At 52.1% G+C, this 17,967-nt stretch overlaps 6 protein-coding genes across 6 annotated transcripts; 5 read left to right on the top strand and 1 right to left on the bottom strand.

Annotated features, from left to right (window-relative positions):
• The first annotated feature begins 949 nt into the window (after positions 1–949).
• Positions 950–3,048, top strand: QC764_107590 (uncharacterized protein). Its single transcript, XM_062942014.1, has 2 exons — positions 950–2,417; positions 2,548–3,048. The coding sequence occupies exons 1-2, from the start codon at positions 2,218–2,220 to the stop codon at positions 2,741–2,743; spliced, it is 396 nt and encodes a 131-aa protein (XP_062804934.1). The 5' UTR covers positions 950–2,217; the 3' UTR covers positions 2,744–3,048.
• A 276-nt stretch (positions 3,049–3,324) lies between these two features.
• Positions 3,325–5,167, top strand: QC764_107580 (uncharacterized protein; the record flags this gene model as incomplete). Its single annotated transcript, XM_062942013.1, has 5 exons — positions 3,325–3,968; positions 4,022–4,107; positions 4,166–4,200; positions 4,259–4,431; positions 4,491–5,167. 5 exons carry the CDS (start codon positions 3,325–3,327, stop codon positions 4,531–4,533), a joined length of 981 nt encoding a protein of 326 aa, XP_062804933.1. The 3' UTR covers positions 4,534–5,167.
• HEM12 (Uroporphyrinogen decarboxylase in heme biosynthesis) lies at positions 4,392–6,052 on the bottom strand. The gene is made up of 4 exons (XM_062942012.1): positions 5,870–6,052; positions 5,177–5,766; positions 4,725–5,121; positions 4,392–4,671 (listed from the first exon to the last, which is right to left on the bottom strand). The coding sequence occupies exons 1-4, from the start codon at positions 5,925–5,927 to the stop codon at positions 4,595–4,597; spliced, it is 1,122 nt and encodes a 373-aa protein (XP_062804932.1). The 5' UTR covers positions 5,928–6,052; the 3' UTR covers positions 4,392–4,594.
• Positions 6,053–6,446: 394 nt separating this feature from the next.
• On the top strand, positions 6,447–9,013 carry QC764_107560 (uncharacterized protein; the record flags this gene model as incomplete). Its single annotated transcript, XM_062942011.1, has 2 exons — positions 6,447–8,947; positions 9,007–9,013. 2 exons carry the CDS (start codon positions 6,447–6,449, stop codon positions 9,011–9,013), a joined length of 2,508 nt encoding a protein of 835 aa, XP_062804931.1.
• A 577-nt stretch (positions 9,014–9,590) lies between these two features.
• QC764_0009230 (uncharacterized protein) lies at positions 9,591–9,952 on the top strand (the record flags this gene model as incomplete). Its single annotated transcript, XM_062939856.1, has 2 exons — positions 9,591–9,682; positions 9,811–9,952. The coding sequence occupies 2 exons, from the start codon at positions 9,591–9,593 to the stop codon at positions 9,950–9,952; spliced, it is 234 nt and encodes a 77-aa protein (XP_062804930.1).
• A 3,456-nt stretch (positions 9,953–13,408) lies between these two features.
• Positions 13,409–17,125, top strand: QC764_107540 (uncharacterized protein; the record flags this gene model as incomplete). Its single annotated transcript, XM_062942010.1, has 4 exons — positions 13,409–14,197; positions 14,257–14,823; positions 14,879–16,261; positions 16,321–17,125. 4 exons carry the CDS (start codon positions 13,409–13,411, stop codon positions 16,492–16,494), a joined length of 2,913 nt encoding a protein of 970 aa, XP_062804929.1. The 3' UTR covers positions 16,495–17,125.
• Between the last annotated feature and the right edge of the window lie 842 nt (positions 17,126–17,967).

Raw genomic sequence — 17,967 nt, 5'->3', positions numbered from 1 at the left:
AGTTACTGTCACTTGTGACAGCAACGATAACCCCGACAGGAAGGGGGGGGGTGTGAATTACTCCAACTTCCTCCCCACCACAATCTCAACTCTCCCTCACGCCGACTTGTATATCACGTGGCCAGCATGCAGTGTAACGAAGAGCGAGACACTTAATTCTCCGGTCTCTCTCTCCCTCTCTGTGACCAAGGTTGTTCTGGAAGACAGCAACAGCACTCGGACTCGCAAGACAAGACAAAAGGTCCGTGTTGTTGCAGTTTACCGCCCGCGATGAGACGTCGTTGGAAGGGAACGGCAACCTGCCCAGCAACAGTGTGATCGCGTGCGGCCGGGAAAATGTGTGTCTCGGAGGTTCACGTTTTGCACACGTGGCTGTAGATTAGCGTAGGGACGTAAGGGTGATGATGATCATGATGAATGCGCCCTCTGCGTCGTGGTGAGAAGGGAGCAGAGTAAAAGGAGGGTTAGGGTTGGAAACATGCTGCGTGATTGACCATGACGCAGGATCGACAACTGTAAAGATTTTAGAGGTTGAGGATCCCGTTGTCTTCTCTTTTGTCTCCTCGGAGATGGATTTCCTTGTGAGCCCCAAGCCAAGATCATCTGAACTCGAGCAGGTGCCAGCATCAACAGACGGTGGAGATCAGAGACAGGGCGAAAGGGGAAGGAGGTCTGGGACACCCCGCAGTGGAAGCGGACGAACACCAGTTCTTTGCGACCAAGCTGAGATAGCCATGGGACTGGGATCATAACAGCGTTGCCTTTGTTGGGTCTAAAATAAAACGTTGCATGCTCATTTATTTATTAGTGAGACCGTGAGCCCATTTGCGACGGTGTACAGTGCGCGGTTGTCGAGTGGTAGGTTAGCCAGTGAGAAATGGTAGGTTGTAGTTGAGGACCAGGCTGCAGATACGACTTCCATCGGATTCTTGGATGTTACCGTGTATATCCAAGATTCAAGCGCTGTATAGAAGTAATAAGCTGGACCTGCAGCTTGAAGAGCACCAAAGATAAATAGCAAGGAGAAGATTGGATCAAAAGATAGGCAATCTCTGGACCATCGACATCGTTGGAAGTCGTTATCTTATCTCTTGGACCCTGGCTGATGAGCGAAGAATAAAGTGGGGAGCTTCCCCGCGATCGACAACTGCCATCACTTTTCTCTGGATGCAACAGAACAAGATCCGAAAAAGCAGTGAAGCAAAGCCAAATTCATAGAGCACGCATATTGTTTGCGATTTTGTGTCACTTTCAATTGAATTGAAGCTTTACCTATTATATCTCTCCAGTGCCTCACGCTTCCAGGTCTTCACCGCTTCTACGCAGCCTGAAATGAACCCTCACTCTGACCAGAACGGAGTGCCCGAGGTTCGAGACATTGAACATCCTGGATAGGGACGCCCAGTGTGACAAGAAGATGCCAAGAAGAATGACACCATCACGCAGCTTATGCTCTACAAGACCTGGCGGCCAACGGGATGAATCACCGGCTCTTCTCACCACCGAATCCGGGGTGGTGGCACCAGGCTTTTAAGCCAAGCAAGCACTGGGCGCGCCCGTCCTCCAGCCGTCCAGCCCAGTTCGCACAACCCAGGCGCACCAAACGAGAGCCCTGGATGAGGGGCGGGAGGGGCAGCGTCTGAATCCAGCATCCGGGGGCCTCCTTTGGGTGCCCAGGTGATGTCAGAGCCCTGGCCAAGACGGGTGCTTTGGAGGCACTAGCAGTTCTTGAGCGATGCTAGTTGGGCGATGAGACAGGATGCTAAGAGGAAGGTGGTGAAAAAATCCCTTGACCCCCCTTGTGATCACACTTTTTTTCCCCCTTCTTGCGGTGCCTGGTCTTAGAAGACGTGGCTTGGAAGTGCGGAGTTCCAAGAAGCACCAAAACGTATCATTTGATCCCGTTTAGCAAGCGCAGCCTCTTACCGGTTGCCCAACTATTAAGGTGCCCTACTTCCTCCTCAGCAACGCCCAACGTCTACGAGGAATCTTCAAGAAAAAGAAAAAAAAACCGAGTTGCGCACTTCTTCCTGGCTGCGGTACAAATAGCCAGCTTCCTGTTCCGCTTCATACGTACCTGTTTTGGAGAAGACCATTCTTTGTCCTCATATCGCATTCTTCACACGCACACGGCCCACGCCTGGAAGGTCTCTCCCTGTACACCACACGCACATCACCCAAACCCCTTATCCCTAAGAAACCACCCACTCAGCCAAAATGTCCGGACTTGCTTCCTCTGGCCGCGGCGGCGCCGGCAACATGCGCGACCAGTCCAAGACCCCTACGGTCCAGCCCGAGGACCTCGAGACTCCCACCCTCAAGGGGTCCAACGTTGTGACCACCGGCCGCGGCGGGTCCGGCAACATGGCTGCGAACCTCGACGAGGAGGAGAAGCGCCGGCGTCAGGACGTTCAACCGTAAGTCTCATTCTCGCTACCGCGACACCTGGCCAGCAACCCCGCACTTTTTTTTTGCTGCTTGTTGCATTGCGCGATCGTTTGCTCTCTCCCAGCAAAGCCGAAGCTAACCACCCCGTTCGGTTTACAGTGTCGCTCGTCGCCCTAGCCATGGCGCCATCAACACAGGCCGCGGCGGCGCCGGAAACGTCGTCAATGCGGACAAGGCTGGGCGCCCCTCGTCGGAGGAGGCGGTTGATACCTCGGATTTGAAAAAGACACCCTCGCCCAAAACCGAGGAGGAGAAGAAGAGCTGGACGGACAAGTTGTTTGGCAAGAAGCAGTAGGCTTTTTTTTGCGTGCGAAGGGGTTCTGTTGCGGTTATAAACGAGGGGTTTATGTTCGTTTGTGATGATGTTAAATACCCGGGTTTTTTTCTCATCTTTTAGGTGGCGTTGAAAAGGGGTGATGATGTTATTCGGCAGGGTTTTTTTTTTTCTTTGGCTTGGAAAAATGGTGAATGGTGAGGAGAATAGGGGGCAGCGTTCAGGGAATTGAATGCTGGATGAGATATATAGACATGATTGAATATAATGATGCAATGTCCTAACTTGGGTATGAAGGGTGATTGTATATGATTATCCATGAAACCTTGCCACAATGGGACTCTTGTTTTGGTCTCTTGGAAGTAGAGCCCTGTCCAGTTTTCACTTTGTTAGGTCTATTTTTTTTATAGTTGGTTCCCCAGGTGATAGTCGCATCTGGCTGATGGTGATGTGATCGCACTCGGGAATAGCTACCATTGTTTCCCCGCCATCTCCGAGCTGTTCATCCTTTCAATACAACCCACAAACAGCAACAACAGACGACGACCTCTTCACAACGACACATTATACAGCTACACCTCCATTTTCTCATCAACACCAACATGCCCCCCCTCTCCCCCATTGTAGAAACCCACCGCCCGACCTCTGTCCCTCCCTCTCTTTTGTCGTTGTTATATTCCAAGCCATACTTCCCTTTCTCACTGCCAGTCTTGAGAAGGATACAATTTGCGGAAACGTTTGCCGATCGGGGAGGCTGTACATCGCATAGCCGGGTGGTGCATGTTTACCACCATCCGGGGACGCGTGACCCTGACAGGTTCGTGACCGGGTATGTGGACTTGAGCAAGGGGCCAGAGACGCAGGTTTGGTTGTTTTGCAGTTTAGAAATCCAATCAGGGGGTGAGGAGGGGAGGGTTTGGGATGGGTTGTTGCTTAGGTTCTTTCAGGTTGCGGAGGGTTTATGGGAGGGTGGGAGAAAGAAAAAGATACTGGTTGGTAGTATCCATGAGATGGTGAGGAAAAGGATGATCAACTTGGGGATGGGGCTAGAGAAGACAGCTTTGGCTGGGGGGCAGGAGTGGGAGTTTGATTACAAGTTTGTTTTTCGGGTGGGGGATTTACCCGAGTTAGAAGGGGGGATGAGCGACAAGACGTGGGAGGTGGAAGGGAGGGAGTTTTATTGGGATGAGGTTAGGAAGGGGGATGTTGGGTTGGTGAAGAGTAGGACTGCGATTGATAGGCAGGAGTAAGCAACCCTGTTTTGTGAAAGAGGATGGGGGTAGATGGCTGATGTGAGAGAATGTGTAGGGCGACGTTGTTGATGGTTCCTAGTCTTGCTGTGAGGTTGGGAGCAACCGGGGAGGCTGTTGGGTGGGGGTTTCTTGGTAAGTGGTGTTGAACTGATGAGCTGGCCGTGATGGGTTGTTGACTGACGGGCGAAAGGGCTGGATGGGACGTTGATGTCGCTGCATGTGGAGGTAGGTTCCTGCCCGCTTCACTCCAACTAATAAAATGGACACTGACAGGCAAATATAGGAACCATATCGCCGTCTCGGCTTCGGAAAGGCAATAGCCATCAAACTCATGCGCGAGCGTCTCCACGAATATGGTGACGACGGCCTGGGGGCTGCGGATGTTTGGGTTGAAAACACAAAGAGTCAAGGTCTATGCCGTGCTATTGGTGGTAAACCATCGTGGATTGTATCATGGTATATGCCCTTCCCAAAGACCAAATCATGAAGCTCGGCCTGACATTACAACTCTGCAGGGGAATACTCGATCTTGAAAGCATGCAAAACATCAAGCTCTAAACTTTTCCTACGGCAAAATAAACAAGTCTATGGCAATTCGTACAGATTCCGGCAGATCCAGTCAATCGGTCTTGGTGAGGCGGTGGATCTCCTGGAAGAAGAACTTGAGGTCATCTGGGTTGACAAATGGGGTGATGCCTGGGAACCTGTTAGCGGCGATGAGAGTAATCTATTCAAAAATTGAGACATACCGTGACCGAGGTTAACAATCCAGCCCTTCTTGCGCTCTGCCCAGCCGAAACCCTTGACCATTTCGGTAACAACCTCGGTGATGGACTCGTGCGAGCCGTACAGTACGCCGGGATCGGCATTGCCTTGAAGAACCACTGGTCGGTCTCCAATGATCTTGACAGCCTCCGCAGGGTCATGGAGCCAATCCATGCCAATCACCTGGTATCCCATATCGGCGCATGCGTCGAGGGCGTACCATGCACCCTTGGGGAACACCACCATGGGAACCTGCTCGAGACCGAGCTCCTTGAGGCGCAGAGGAAGGTGCTTGGCGATATAAGCGAGGTATGGCTGAGAGAACTTCTTGAAGGATGATGGCGAAAGCTCACCAGCCCAAGAATCAAAGACTTGAACAATCTAAGGGATACAGTCAGCGATCGTGTTCCCGGCCAATGTATGCCAAAGACAATACCTGAGCTCCAGCCTTGACTTGCAGCGCGAGATACTCCACGCAGAGCTCTGAGATCTTTTGGAGAAGAGCCTTGGTCTCCTCTGGGTACTTGTAGATCCACGTCTTGACCTGCTTGAACAGCTTGGTGCCGCCACCCTCAACCATGTAGCACAACAGTGTCCATGGCGCTCCAGTGAAGCCGAAAAGGGGCACTCGCCCATCAAGCTTTTTCCTGGTCAAAGTGATCGCCTTGTAGACATAGTCCAACTCCTTGGCGACATCGACATGGCGCTCCATGAGCTCGATGTACTGCTTATCCTGGGGAGTCTGCAGGGGATCGGGAAAATGAGGGCCCTTCTTATCGACCATCTCAACAGTCATACCCATCGCCTGGGGGATGACCAGAATGTCGGAAAAGATGATGGCGGCATCGATAAGTCCGCCAAAGCGTTCAATGGGCTGCAGGGTCAAAGTCGAAGCAATCTCGGGACTGCGGCAGCACTCAAAAAAGTCACGACCACCCTTGGCCTCGTGGTACTCTGGGAGATAACGACCAGCTGCACCACCAGGAGTCAGCGCGCGCAAATCAGGGCAACGACGGGCTTCATACCCTGCCGCATCACCCAGATGGGCGGGCGTTCAACGGTTTCGCCTGCGATGTGATGTGTTAGCAGTGTAGCCCTCGTCTCATCTAGACAGTAAGAGAATACTAACCTCGTGCAGCTCTAAGAAGCAGATCATTCTTGAGAGGGGGGAATGAATGTTCAGCCATTTTTGCAACTTTTCGGATTTTCCTGGGGAACTTTTTCTGAAATGGCAAGTGTCCTGATGTTGCACCAGTGTTCCCTCGTCTCAATCCCGCGGCATCAAGTAATACTTGTATAAAAGTACCCCGCCATCGAACAAATCTCAATTGCACTTACAATTCGAGGCGGGGCCTCGTCCCGCCTTCGGCTGATTCCCCCACCATCGACGCCACAGCTCAACAGCCGGGGCCCCTGGATTTCCCCCCCCCCGGCGTGCATGGGTCTAGAAGCACTAGCCACACGCTTCCCGTCCCTGGCAATTGACTTTGCGAAGAAATTGTCAAAGCTCCTACTACTATCAAGCCACAAGCAAAGCCTCCGGACTGACGACAACACCACGAAACGATCGACTCCCCCGACAACCACGACCGCCAGAGGAAGCACTACGGAATATGCCGTCTCTCGGCTGATCGTCACCCCTTTCCTTTCGATGCGTTTCGCGGTATTTCTGATCTCGGCTCGCAAGACTCACAGCCCCGCCGGCGATGATTTCACGGCCCGGCATTCGACACAATGTTATCGCCAATAGCATGCTCGCCAGTTCCTTCGAGACCTACCGTCTCCTGTCAAAGCCCTTGGCGAGAGGGGCCAGCTACATTCCGGGACCACTGGAGAGCCAGTGGCGGTTAGGACGCCGACGGATGGGATTCTCCCTACAGTGTCCTCCTACACCACCACCCTGGGCCTTTATGGCGCCTCTCGATCTTTCGAAATGGAGATGGGACCCTCCAAAGTCCCTGGCAGATATCATTGCGTCAGATCTTACTCATGAGCCTGGCACCAGCCTATCGTTCCTCGCAAGATCAATAAAAGCTTCGCTAGGGCTAGGAGCATCATCAACTCAGCATGTGGTTGATGACTCGGCGTCGGCCCTGTCAGTTGAGCAACCTCCGCCCAAAGTTCGTCGCTCCAATCAGGTCTCCATGTTTCTTGCAGATGTCGAGCTGTTTCGGACCGCGGCGGCAGAGGTGGACGAGCACATGATTATGCCCCTCACTGAGGAGATCAGCAACAGGCTCTACTGGTATATTCTTCAAGGGGATCTAGCTCCCGTGGGTCTTGCAAGAGTGGCAGACCACCTCTACACAGCTTTGGACTCACGACTGCGCGCCACGTCTACCAAAGCAACCACGGAATTGGATGAGAAAGCGGATGAAGCGTATAATAGCCAACTCCTGTTGATCACCACCACCTTCATCCGCGCCCTGTCCAACTCGCGGGTCTATCCTTTATCTTCTCTGGGCGCACGGTTCTGGGATGCCCTGGGTGAACGATTGGCGATGCTACCTGCATGTGATGAGACTTGCAATCTCCTTGCCCCTTTCGTCTCCTTGCTATGTGATTTGCCACATATCAGCCTCACAGTAGGGGGCCAGGAAAGCCGTTTTGAGAGGCAGCTCTTGCGGCTACTAAATAAGCATTTTGTCCTCTGGGCGTGCACTTCATCGAGAACCGAAGCTGCCCAGGACGATGTTTTGGACTGGCTTTCGCCCAAGACATCTCAAATGCGTCAGGCCCGCGCGCTTGGTGCGGCACTGGATGTTTTGTTGAACCATATAGGCGGGTTAAACGATACAGGCCGGTACGACCGACACCATCTTCTCAGCAAAATCAATGACACGGTCAAAAGGGTTCTGGTCCGGTCATCCAGTCTTGCAGAGAAGTGTGGGCTGAGATATGCTTGGCTTACTACGCTTGCCCATGCACGCACGGTTGGAGAGCCCAACTTTGTACAGACTGCCCGCCTTTTCACCAAGGAAGAACCGAGCCTCCCACCATTGAGTGGAGCTGAACTCGGATGGCTATTGCTCGCACAATGGAATAGTCGGCAGATGGTTAGATCAGACCAGCTCGTTGGTATATATAACTACTATTATAGGGAACGGCGCCAGATTCAAGATGACGCAGCAGCACTTACGTCTTTTTTGAAGGCTGTTTACCACCACAACATTCTATATACGTCGCCGGACTTGGCTGTGCAGACATACGCTATTAACGCAGTACCAAAGTGGGAACGTGAAGAATGGGGGATAACCCCATTAGCCCTTTTCCACGCTTACGGAAGGACTGTCTGGAGGCTGTTAGATGCACTTGGCCGCGTGGGCGACGTGCTCGTCTCGCTGGAGGCTTATATATGCCCCCGAAATGGGGGTATGGTCGGAAAGAATTTCCTCGAAATCCTTGCGGAATCGTCTGGCATGCGCCACGAGGTCAGAATCGACATCGCCGAGCTCTTCAACTTTGAGCTGCGGCATCCCGATGCATACGAGTTCAATCCCTGCAGCATTGAGCATGTTGCAGAGAAGATCATCAAGGATGAAAAGTTGCCACCAGATACGATCTGGCGATGCCTGGGTCTTTACAGCTGGGTTGGAGGCATGCTTGGATTCAGTGGCGGCTACGCCAAAGACCGCAGTTGCTACAGTCCTAGGCTCTACAAGATGGCACAATACAGGATCATAACGAATGCGGCAACCTGGTTCGCCGAGCGACCCGATCTCAGTTACAGTCAGAAATATCGACATGTGTATCTTTGCATCCTCTTCTTGAAGCGGCGAGGGAAGAAGACACTCCCTGCAAGTGCCTTGAAGGCTCTCTACGACGTTGCGGTGGAAGACTTGAAGGCGGGTAGATGGGGGAGGACGAGATTACTGCTGCACTTCTGCAGGTTGGTCGGGGAGATCCAGGGCCCAGAGGCTGAGCGTGAATGTCGCCTTGCGTTTAGTCTCTGGAGACAGAGGTTGGCTCGGCTGCAGAAGCTGAAGGGAATAGAGGAGCATTTTCTGCAAGCCGAGGGCATCGAAGAGTTGGAAACAGTCGTTGAAAAGACGGAGAAGCTGCTTAGGGAGAAGCATGTTGGCACCCATGTGCTTGATGATGATATTGTGGAAGCCCAGGAAACTCAAAGAGAGACCGCTTGCCATGACCAATATGCGGAGGATGATAAGAATCGGGAATGGTGGCCCAGGGGGATGAACCCCAATTGGTAACCTGAAAGGTTTCTCAGGGGGTAACTAATGTCTGTTGACAGTTACCTATATACAGTCTATGATACCCATCTATCTATCTATCTATCTATCTATCTATCTATCTATCTATCTATCTATCTATCTATCTATCTATCTATCTATCTACCACTTTTTTTTTCTCACGCATTCTTTTTCTGTTACCCCGCTTCCTTTTCTTTCCGGAGAAAGCTTTGACGGTGTGTACACAAGTGGTCTTGGTGTGTGTTACGCAGGTGATCACAGGGTTGTTATGTCTTACCAGGAGCAAAGGTCTTGTCAGAGTGAAGGTGAACCGGTCCGAGAAGTAGGCAAGACGAGATAGAAGAGAGAGCCTGACCACCAATGCAAAAAGGATGGATACCTATGAAGGGCCAGAGGAGGGAGATGCAGTGTCCGGGCCGTGCGGTGGGTTGCTGTGTTTTTCTACTCTACACTAGATTACATGCGTCGTGCTCGCAGGCATGGCTCGGGCTGCACTGCTTGTTATTACTGACCTGGAAGCTGCAGGTCGTTGCGTTGCACAGAGACACATAGCTACACCACAGCTAGCAGTCACACGAAAGGGGGAGAAGAGAATCAGCAGCGCGTGGGAGTGAGGTGTGAGTGGTTTCGGTTGCCACGATGCTTCTTCCGATCCTGCCTGCGGTGTCTTGCTCTGGTGGCAGAGAGAAAGTCGATCCATCCCTGGACACCTACATGCGCAGGTGGACAGGGTAAGGAAGCTACCCATCTGGGGGAGGATGCCCGGATGGTAGGTGCCCTTTAACCCCCCCCCTCCCCCAGCCTTTTTTCTCTGTCTTCTTGTTGGTGGTGGTGCAGATATATTGATTGCCCAATGTAGTCCAGATCTGGGAATCCCATGCACACACTTTGGCGCTGTCCTTGGCCAGGAAACCCTCAATCCACAAACTCGGGACAAGAGGCCGCCTTCCCCCGTCCGTGTGTCTGCCCGGGAGCCTACACATTCTGGGCGGACGGTTTGATCAGCTAGGTACTAGAGCAGCGGAAGACGACGCCGCCTCCTGACCTCGGGTATCGTTGCGTCGTTTCGGGACCCGGGGGCGGCAGGTTGCTTTTCCGGTGGAAGAGGGAAAAAGACCCCAAAGATGAGATGGAAAGAGGTCGGACTCCGGGATAAGGAGCCTCCGTCATGTCCGGTTTTCTTTTGTTTTCTTTCTTTCTTTCTTTTTTCTCGAGGGCATTTTCAACACTATCTTTTGCCATCCGGAGCCGCGAACTTTCATGTTTGAATCCTCATGATCATCATCCCGCGGCACTTACTCTCCACCAGTCAAGGAGCCTTATCTCGATGCTGCAGCGACCCATCTCTGGCCAAACACGGAGCAATCTAAGATTTATGATGGTGGGCTAGGACAGCATCTGCTCCTGGCCTTCTCAATGCCCGTTTCTACCCACTTTGGGCTGTCTAATCTGTATGTCTGTCTCAGTGAGTCTGGGGAAATCGATGCTGCAGGCTGGTGGAGTCTGTTCTGACCTTCCGGTCCGAATAGAGCGTGAGCTACTGGCCTGCTGTTCCTACCGAACCCACTTCGGGGACGAGGGTGAAGGGCGAGACAGAGTTTAGACCGGAGCTCAGCTTATACAAGTCAAACTTGATTGCTTTGGGGTAGTCCTCTCAGCATCAAAAACAAGCGTCCCGTTTGGGACCGTTACTGCCAGGGAAGAAAAAGGCCATCAAGGGACGGACGGGCGGGCGATGACCCCTAGACTGACGTTGCACATATAGCCGATATGCTTTGTTCACGGTGGATGTTTCGATCGCCACTAATTACCTGTCTTTTTGGGTTTTATACTGGCTTATATCTTATATGCAGTCATTCTACACGGGGAGGGGAAACAGGTAGCTAGGCAAAGAAAGCAAAATTGGCTGGCTGATTGTCTCAGGGGGCACACCATCCCCGTTCAGACACCAAGCAGGACTCGGAGGCTTCACATGCCTCTGCTCTTGGAGCAGTCCAGGTGGAGTCAAGGTTCAAATGGGGCTGAGAGCTGCGAACGAAAAATGTTTGAGGGAATGACACCAAGAAGCCAGCTCATGTAGGGATGGAATCATCTACCTGGAGCAGCTCAAGATATGCACAAAATTCCCGGACAACGTTCATCGACGGAAGTTCGGCGTCTTTCTTGCCCGACAGCCCCCCTCCCCCTCCCCCACTGTCTGTTGACGGGCTACAAGCTATGCATTCCGTGGTGTTTGTGGACTTGTTGACATGGGAAGAGTGGCAGAGGACATACATATCCTTCTAGACACTCGCACACTTACTTCGATGGCACCAATGTTTTGCAAACATACACAGACATGAGGTATGGTATTTCCGGGACATTGGATGCTGCTGCTGTGGCCCGAGGAAACGCCTGCGCACCTAGGAGTACATGATACGATGGGACAGGAAACAAGGTCATGAAGTAGGCGGGAGCGGGAACACATCGCAACCGAGAGCACACCGACAGCAGGTTCATTCCATCAGCTGACTGGAGATGGGAAAAGACTTCCAGGACTGTGGTGGAGGCAGATGTCGGTGAAACGGTGGACATCTAAGATGGGATGAGGTGGCTCTCTTTCTGCCGTCTAGGTAGTGTCAGTACCAGTGTCAAACCGAGAAAAGGGGCGGAGAGTGGGTGGTGACAGGTTCCGAGCTTCAAAACGCTCTTTCCTTTCCCGTCGTTTTGTAGCGACATATCTTTCTTTTGCTTCGCTATGGATTACAATTCTAGCACTGCCACTGGCTCTCCCATCCAGGTTCGGGTGTGTGACACCGCCGGGGGAAGGAGCCAGAGGGTCCTGCCCTCCACTGAGGTGGCCCCCTTTCAAATCGCTTGTGACAGTGACAGTGACAATTCCGTCATTTCGCCGTTCGCCTGGCTCAGGTGGTTCTGGGGGGTATTTATGACGAGGCAACTAAGCTGTTAAGGCCGTCCAGTGCTGTCAAGGGACAGTCACACACATACAACCAAGCAAACCATACGTGACAGCCGTTCACTCAACCGAACAGAAGCACCACACAAGCAAGCAAGCACGCTGAACACGTTTCTGACCTGCTCTGCTACCTGCCAGGGCCGAGCTGAAACAAGGGCGTGAGCAAGGCTATCAGAGCTGGATTCCTCTCCGAGGCCCACCAGACTCCTGGGATCGCACCGTTTGACCGAAACGAGAATCCGATAAGCTTTTCCTTGTCCTCTAGCACACGACGCCTCTGTCCGTTGACCACATCACCACATCACCTACCTCTTACCTACACACAAATACCCTCGGGCAGCCGGGCACCCGCCGACGCCTCCTTCTCGGCTTCGTTTCGACCCTCTTGCCTGGCCTCGTCTGGCTATCTGCATGTCTGATCTGCTCGTCTGGTCAGGTGCCGCTGATGGTCTTGATTCGCCGACAGTCTCTCTCTCGTGTCGTCCGATGAGCCTTTTGCTTGGCTAGACGTCCCGCAGTTTGCAGCCCGCCGCCCGCAACCCGCATTCAACAAGACCGTACCCTACCCGGTGTTCCCTGCTCTGCATTGTGCTGCCCGCAGCCCCGGTGTTGACCCCGCAGTCTCTGATACAGCAGCTTGGCCCCCGACTTCTCCTTCCTCGTCCTGTTTCCCGAGCCTCCTCTCACACTGCCTGGACCTGTGGCCTTGGTCCTCGCCTCAGACCTACTGCTGATCCAGTTTCACTGATGCCAGCTCCCATCCGCAGAAGCAGCAACTGCCCGCGACTGGAGTGTCGTCGACAAAGTCATTCGATATACGAAACGAGCTGGTTGTCGAGCGAGAAGGGAGTCGGTCACTTCCACTGCCGCGATTAGTAGTGACGCCATCTCACATCGCCATATCCACAGCCTCCCATGCGTCAATAAGCAGAATTCAAAACACTCGTACAAAGACAGATTTCAAGTATCCGTCTGTCGGCACCCCATACCTCGACGGGACCAGAGCCGCGGTTGAGGAAGAGAAAGGGGTAGAAGGTGGATGGGAGGTGTTCAAAGGAACGACTGTCCCCTCCATCATCTCGTTCAGCTTCCTATCTGTGAGGCAGTATTTCGGCATCCTTTCACAGTTTCGATACTCGCAGTAATCACTTATCTTGATTCATTACGCCCGTAGTAAGAACGCCAGCTGTCGCCACACTCCCTGAGACCGTCTTCGGCTTGCGAATCACCTTGCGTGCCCGACGCCTCCTAGCGCTAGTGTCGTTCTGCCGGTTCATTCCACATCAGCAACACGACAAAACCTTGCCAAATCGGATTCGAGCCGTGTGTGCCGCAAAAAAGAAGCACCCAAATTCGATATCGTACGGAGATCCTCTGGTGTTTACATCTCGCCGGCGGCTCGCATACCTAAACATCCAGGCTGAACATTTGTCTGGATCGGAACATAATAGGGGGTAGTTTGGAATTGGTTCAGGGGTTACGCAGATCTCCAATATTCATCATGGCTGCCAGGTATCAACAGCATCCCACAGTCCCGGTGGGATTCCAACCAAGCCAAGGCGGTTATGCCACACCCGCACCGCATCATGCGGCCCACATGTCACCATCGCATCTTGGGGTTGGCTTGGACGGCACGGCCCATGCCGGATCTAGGAGAGGCAGTTCGACGACGGTGCCGCCGCCACATCAACAGCAGCAACAGCCGTTGCCAAGTGCGAATGGAGAAGGATCTGGGACTCCAAACACAGGTAGGGAGGGGACATCCACACCAACGGGGCAGAATCCTAATGGAACATCGTCTTCAACTACTGGCCCGAAGCCCATTCGTAGGCGGTTGCGCATGATCACTTCCTGCCTCGAATGCCGGCGGCGAAAACTCAAATGCAACAAGGGTGCGACGTGCAGCAACTGTGTGAGATTTTCAAGAGAATGTCTCTACCTCGGACCCAAGCTTGACGAGGCCAGTCAGATAAGGCTTACGGAGATCAAGGAGAAGGTTGGGTCGCTTGAGAGGCAGTTTGAGAGGGATGTTGCCAGAGGGGCTACCGGAGGTGGTGGAGGCAGAAGTGGTGGTTCACGACAGCAACGGATTCTGGCTGACGACGTTGAGGATGACTTTGACGAGGAGCGTGACCTCCAGATCAGCTCCATGGTGGCGCTTGATCTCACCTATGATGACTATCCCGATGGGGTTGGTACCGACGACTTGATCGATCTGGGCATCCGAGTTGGAAAAATGAGAATTACCGAGAGAATTGGCGGACTCAACAGACCACGCATTTCGGAAGAGGTGAGTTATTCAGAGTTCAAAATATCGAGGAAAGTTTCTGATGGAGTTTGATTGTCTAGATTCAAGCCGGCATTGCAGGTTCCCCGATAGCTACGACGCCCTCTTCTGCCACTACGCCCTGGTTCAATGGGGCATCCCAGATGCTAGGGGGTGACGGCACGTCAGAGGCGTCCTTCGACATGCTCCCTGATTTTCTCAAGCCGGGTGACTCTTATCTTCCACCCACAAGTGGCTTCTTCTTTGGCCAAGCTGGTGTATCGCCGCCGTTGGAACAGCTGTTACCTGGAAGTCGGGAGTGGGGTCAGCGCCTGGTCAACCGCTACTTTGAAGCAGTTCACCCTATTGCGCGGTGTGTCCACAGGCCGTCTTTCGAGGCCTTGTATCAGTCCTTCTGGGACGATATCGCACAAAACTGGGAGCCCCGTCCATCGGTGCAGGCACTGGTGTTTGCTGCTTGGTTCAGTGCTGCAGTCAGTCTTGATGAAGTCCAGGCTCAAAATGAATTTGGAAATACGAAAAGCGCCATCGTGGCTCACATGAAGGTGGCCACCGAGACGGCGCTGAGCAAGGCCAACTTTCTGCGAACAACAAAGTTCGAGACGATGCAGGCGTTTATCATGTACATGGTAAGTCGGTACCACCATCGTGGGGCGTGCAAAGTTGGCTGACACAAATACACAGCTTCCGCTGTGTAGAGACGAGGTATCGAGAGCACACTCTGTGCTGGTTGGTGCTGCTGTGAGAATGGCCGAGTGTATGGGGCTTCACCGCGATGGTGAGGCTTACGGCCTTAGCCCCTTGGAAACACACGTGCGACGGCTTGTTTGGCACCAGCTGTGCTTCCTGGACATACGGACATGCGAAGCCCAAGGACCGAAGCCAGCCATTCGGCGCGAGGACTATGATACCAAGCTTCCTTTGAACTGCGAAGAGACCGACCTCACGGCGAACATGGTTTCTGTCCCACCACCGGCTGATCAGTGGACGTCGACAATGCTTGTGTTGATGAGATTTGAGATCAACGAGATGATGCGCATCATCTGGGCGGACCGACGCAAGCTGGAAACGCACAAGACAACACTGACAGCTGTACTCACCAAGATTGAAAACTTTCGCAAGCGCATGTTTGAGAAGTACAACCGCTTCCTCAACGAAGAGGTGCCAGCTCAGAAATATGCGAAGCTTGTCATGCAGCTTCTGATCTATCGGTTGCACGCCATGGTGCTACACCCGTACCACTCTAACGCTACAAGTCCATTGCCCGAACGCCTGAACGGTCTTCTGATTACGAGCGGCATTCTGATCATTGAAACTGCGATTCAGCTCGAATCTGATCCCAGATTTCGGGACTGGTCATGGTATCTTGGAGCTTATCAGCAATATCAGATTGCCCTTCTCTTGGCCACGGAGATTTATTACCGGCCTCAGAACAAGGAGTGTAATAGGATCTGGAGGTGTCTCGACTATGTCTTCAACTTGGACCCCAATGAGGCGCGGGATCAAAAGAGTCTCAAGATCTTGACCGAGATCATGGGCAAGACGAGCGTCTATCTCGGCATGCGAAAGGTCCGCGCGCCAACTGGTATTGCCAGGGCCGTTCCCTACAAGCAGGCCGTGAAAGAATCACCTATTCAGTCACACGCCATGGTTCCTACCGGGTCGTTTCCTCAACATCAGCAACAGATGCACCAGACGGTTAACGGTCCAGGTCATGGGTTGAAGCCTGACCCAAGCATGCCCCAGATGCCTGTGAATGCCATTCCCACCATCAATATGCCAATGCCACATGGCAATATGGCTCACTCGGTACCTTCGAGCATGCCGGCCCGCGTTCCTTCTTTCGGGCACTCACCCATGATGTTTCCTCCGCAACAGCCAACGATCATGCCCAACATGGTGTTTGCCGGTGTCTCTAACGGTGAGGTTCTGTGGGGTTTCCCGCATATGAACCCTGGAAGTCCTGAGAATAGCAGTGATGGTGGAAGTGTTGTTGGTCAGCCACAACGTCATGGAAGCATTGCTGGGCCTGGGGCGGCCATCAACGTGATGGATAATATTGACTGGGTAGGTGTTTGTTCTCTCTGATGCGTGTTCCACGATCACTGACCATTGTTTTTGGGCAGGATGCTATCAATGTTCTGTTCCCTACCGACCCCAATACCGGCGAGCTCAGCTTCAATTCCTTTCAGGTGGACCACTCTGCTCAGATGAATCATAACCTGGGCGCTCAGATGGGACATGCTCATACTCCCCATCATCAACAGCAGCACTCACAAACACAATGGGGACCGAATTAGGTTTCCAGAGAAGGTGTTGTGATTTACGGGGTATTGATTTTGCTGGTTTTTCTCATGTCAAAGCAGTTTTATTTGCTCTGTTGGCACCGTATCTTGCACATCCTGACACTACAAGATTGAGCAGGCTTTCTGTTGGGCTGAGACAAATGGGGATTTCGGGGGACAGCAAACCAAGATTAATGGTGAGGAAAGGGAAACAGACAGAAAAAGTCTGGGCGAGGAGGATATCGCCGATGCTAAGAATGGCGCAGTTTCGAGGAGCAAGGCAAGCACGGTCGGTGTTTGGGGGTGATAGTTTCTACTATGGGTTTCCTTTGTTTTGTCTGCTCTTCTGGCTTTTCTTTTGTTGCCTTTCACTCCTCGCTCGTTTTATACCATTATTGCAGTTTTTTCTTTTCGAGGAAGGAAAGGGGAAGATGGAAAAAGAGGGGAAACATTTTCAGAAATGTAGGTGTTGTGTAAAATGGATTTGTGGGTGGAAATTTGGAGGGAGTGTAAAAGGTTGTGTAAAATGGGTAGTATCTTAGTTATGGGGGAAGATAGAACGGGTTAAGGGGGGATGGGGGAACAAGGCAGTTAGGTAGATGATAGGAAGTAATTTTGGGAGAAATATGATTTGCTTGTTTTGGGCAGATTCGATGGTTGGGTGAGATGTGATATTCTCTAGGGAGTGGTGCCGTGATTTGAGTTGGTGAGTAAGGCGGTCCCTTTCTGACAACACTCGAGATACTTAGGGTGAGTAGTTTGGTTGATGATGTAGAAACTGAAGCTGCACCGAAAATGAGACAAGCAGAGGAATGTATGAGAAGGAAACTGTAATCCTTTGAACATATTGTCTCCCCCTTACCTTCACCCACCATGTGCCCCGTTGGCAGCAGTTTGCAAGACAAAACCAACATATACCTACGTTTCTTTAAAGGATTGTCTGCCCGGGCTGTTGAAGATATCAATATAGAAGATACCACCAGCACTACCCGGCATGGATCACAACAGACACATTAAGCAAAAGGTCAAACAGAGTTGAGAAAAGAACAAGTCACATTTCGCTTCCAAATCCCATTTGCATCATGATATCTAAACTGACGTGCAGAGAGAAGCAGAGTGAGTTGTCATCAAATAATTGGTAGAAAGTTCGTAACATCATCATCATCATCATCCATTCTTTACCATGATAGCCAGCCAGCCACCTGCCCAAATTTCTCTCTATCGCAACGGCCAAGCCAACAAAGCAAGAGATGTAAAACTTCAACTTCATCTTTGCCAAACAATCAGCAACAACACCACCTCCCACCAAACACAGCAACGACACTCCAAAGTATTGATAGCAAAAACGCATTTTATCTTTCAAAACAGGTTCAAAACTTTCAAGAGCAGAGAAAACTTCAAAATAACGATAACAGCAGCAAGAGCAGGGTATGTAACAGCAACAACTCAAAACAATCCGACAAGATAAAATCCCCCCTCCAAAAAATA

The sequence above is a fragment of the Podospora pseudoanserina genome, chromosome 1 (assembly GCF_035222485.1).
Source record: "Podospora pseudoanserina strain CBS 124.78 chromosome 1, whole genome shotgun sequence".
NCBI lineage: Eukaryota > Fungi > Ascomycota > Sordariomycetes > Sordariales > Podosporaceae > Podospora > Podospora pseudoanserina.
The sequence above is the reverse complement of the archived record's forward strand: the minus strand, read 5'-3'. Positions and strand labels throughout refer to the sequence as shown.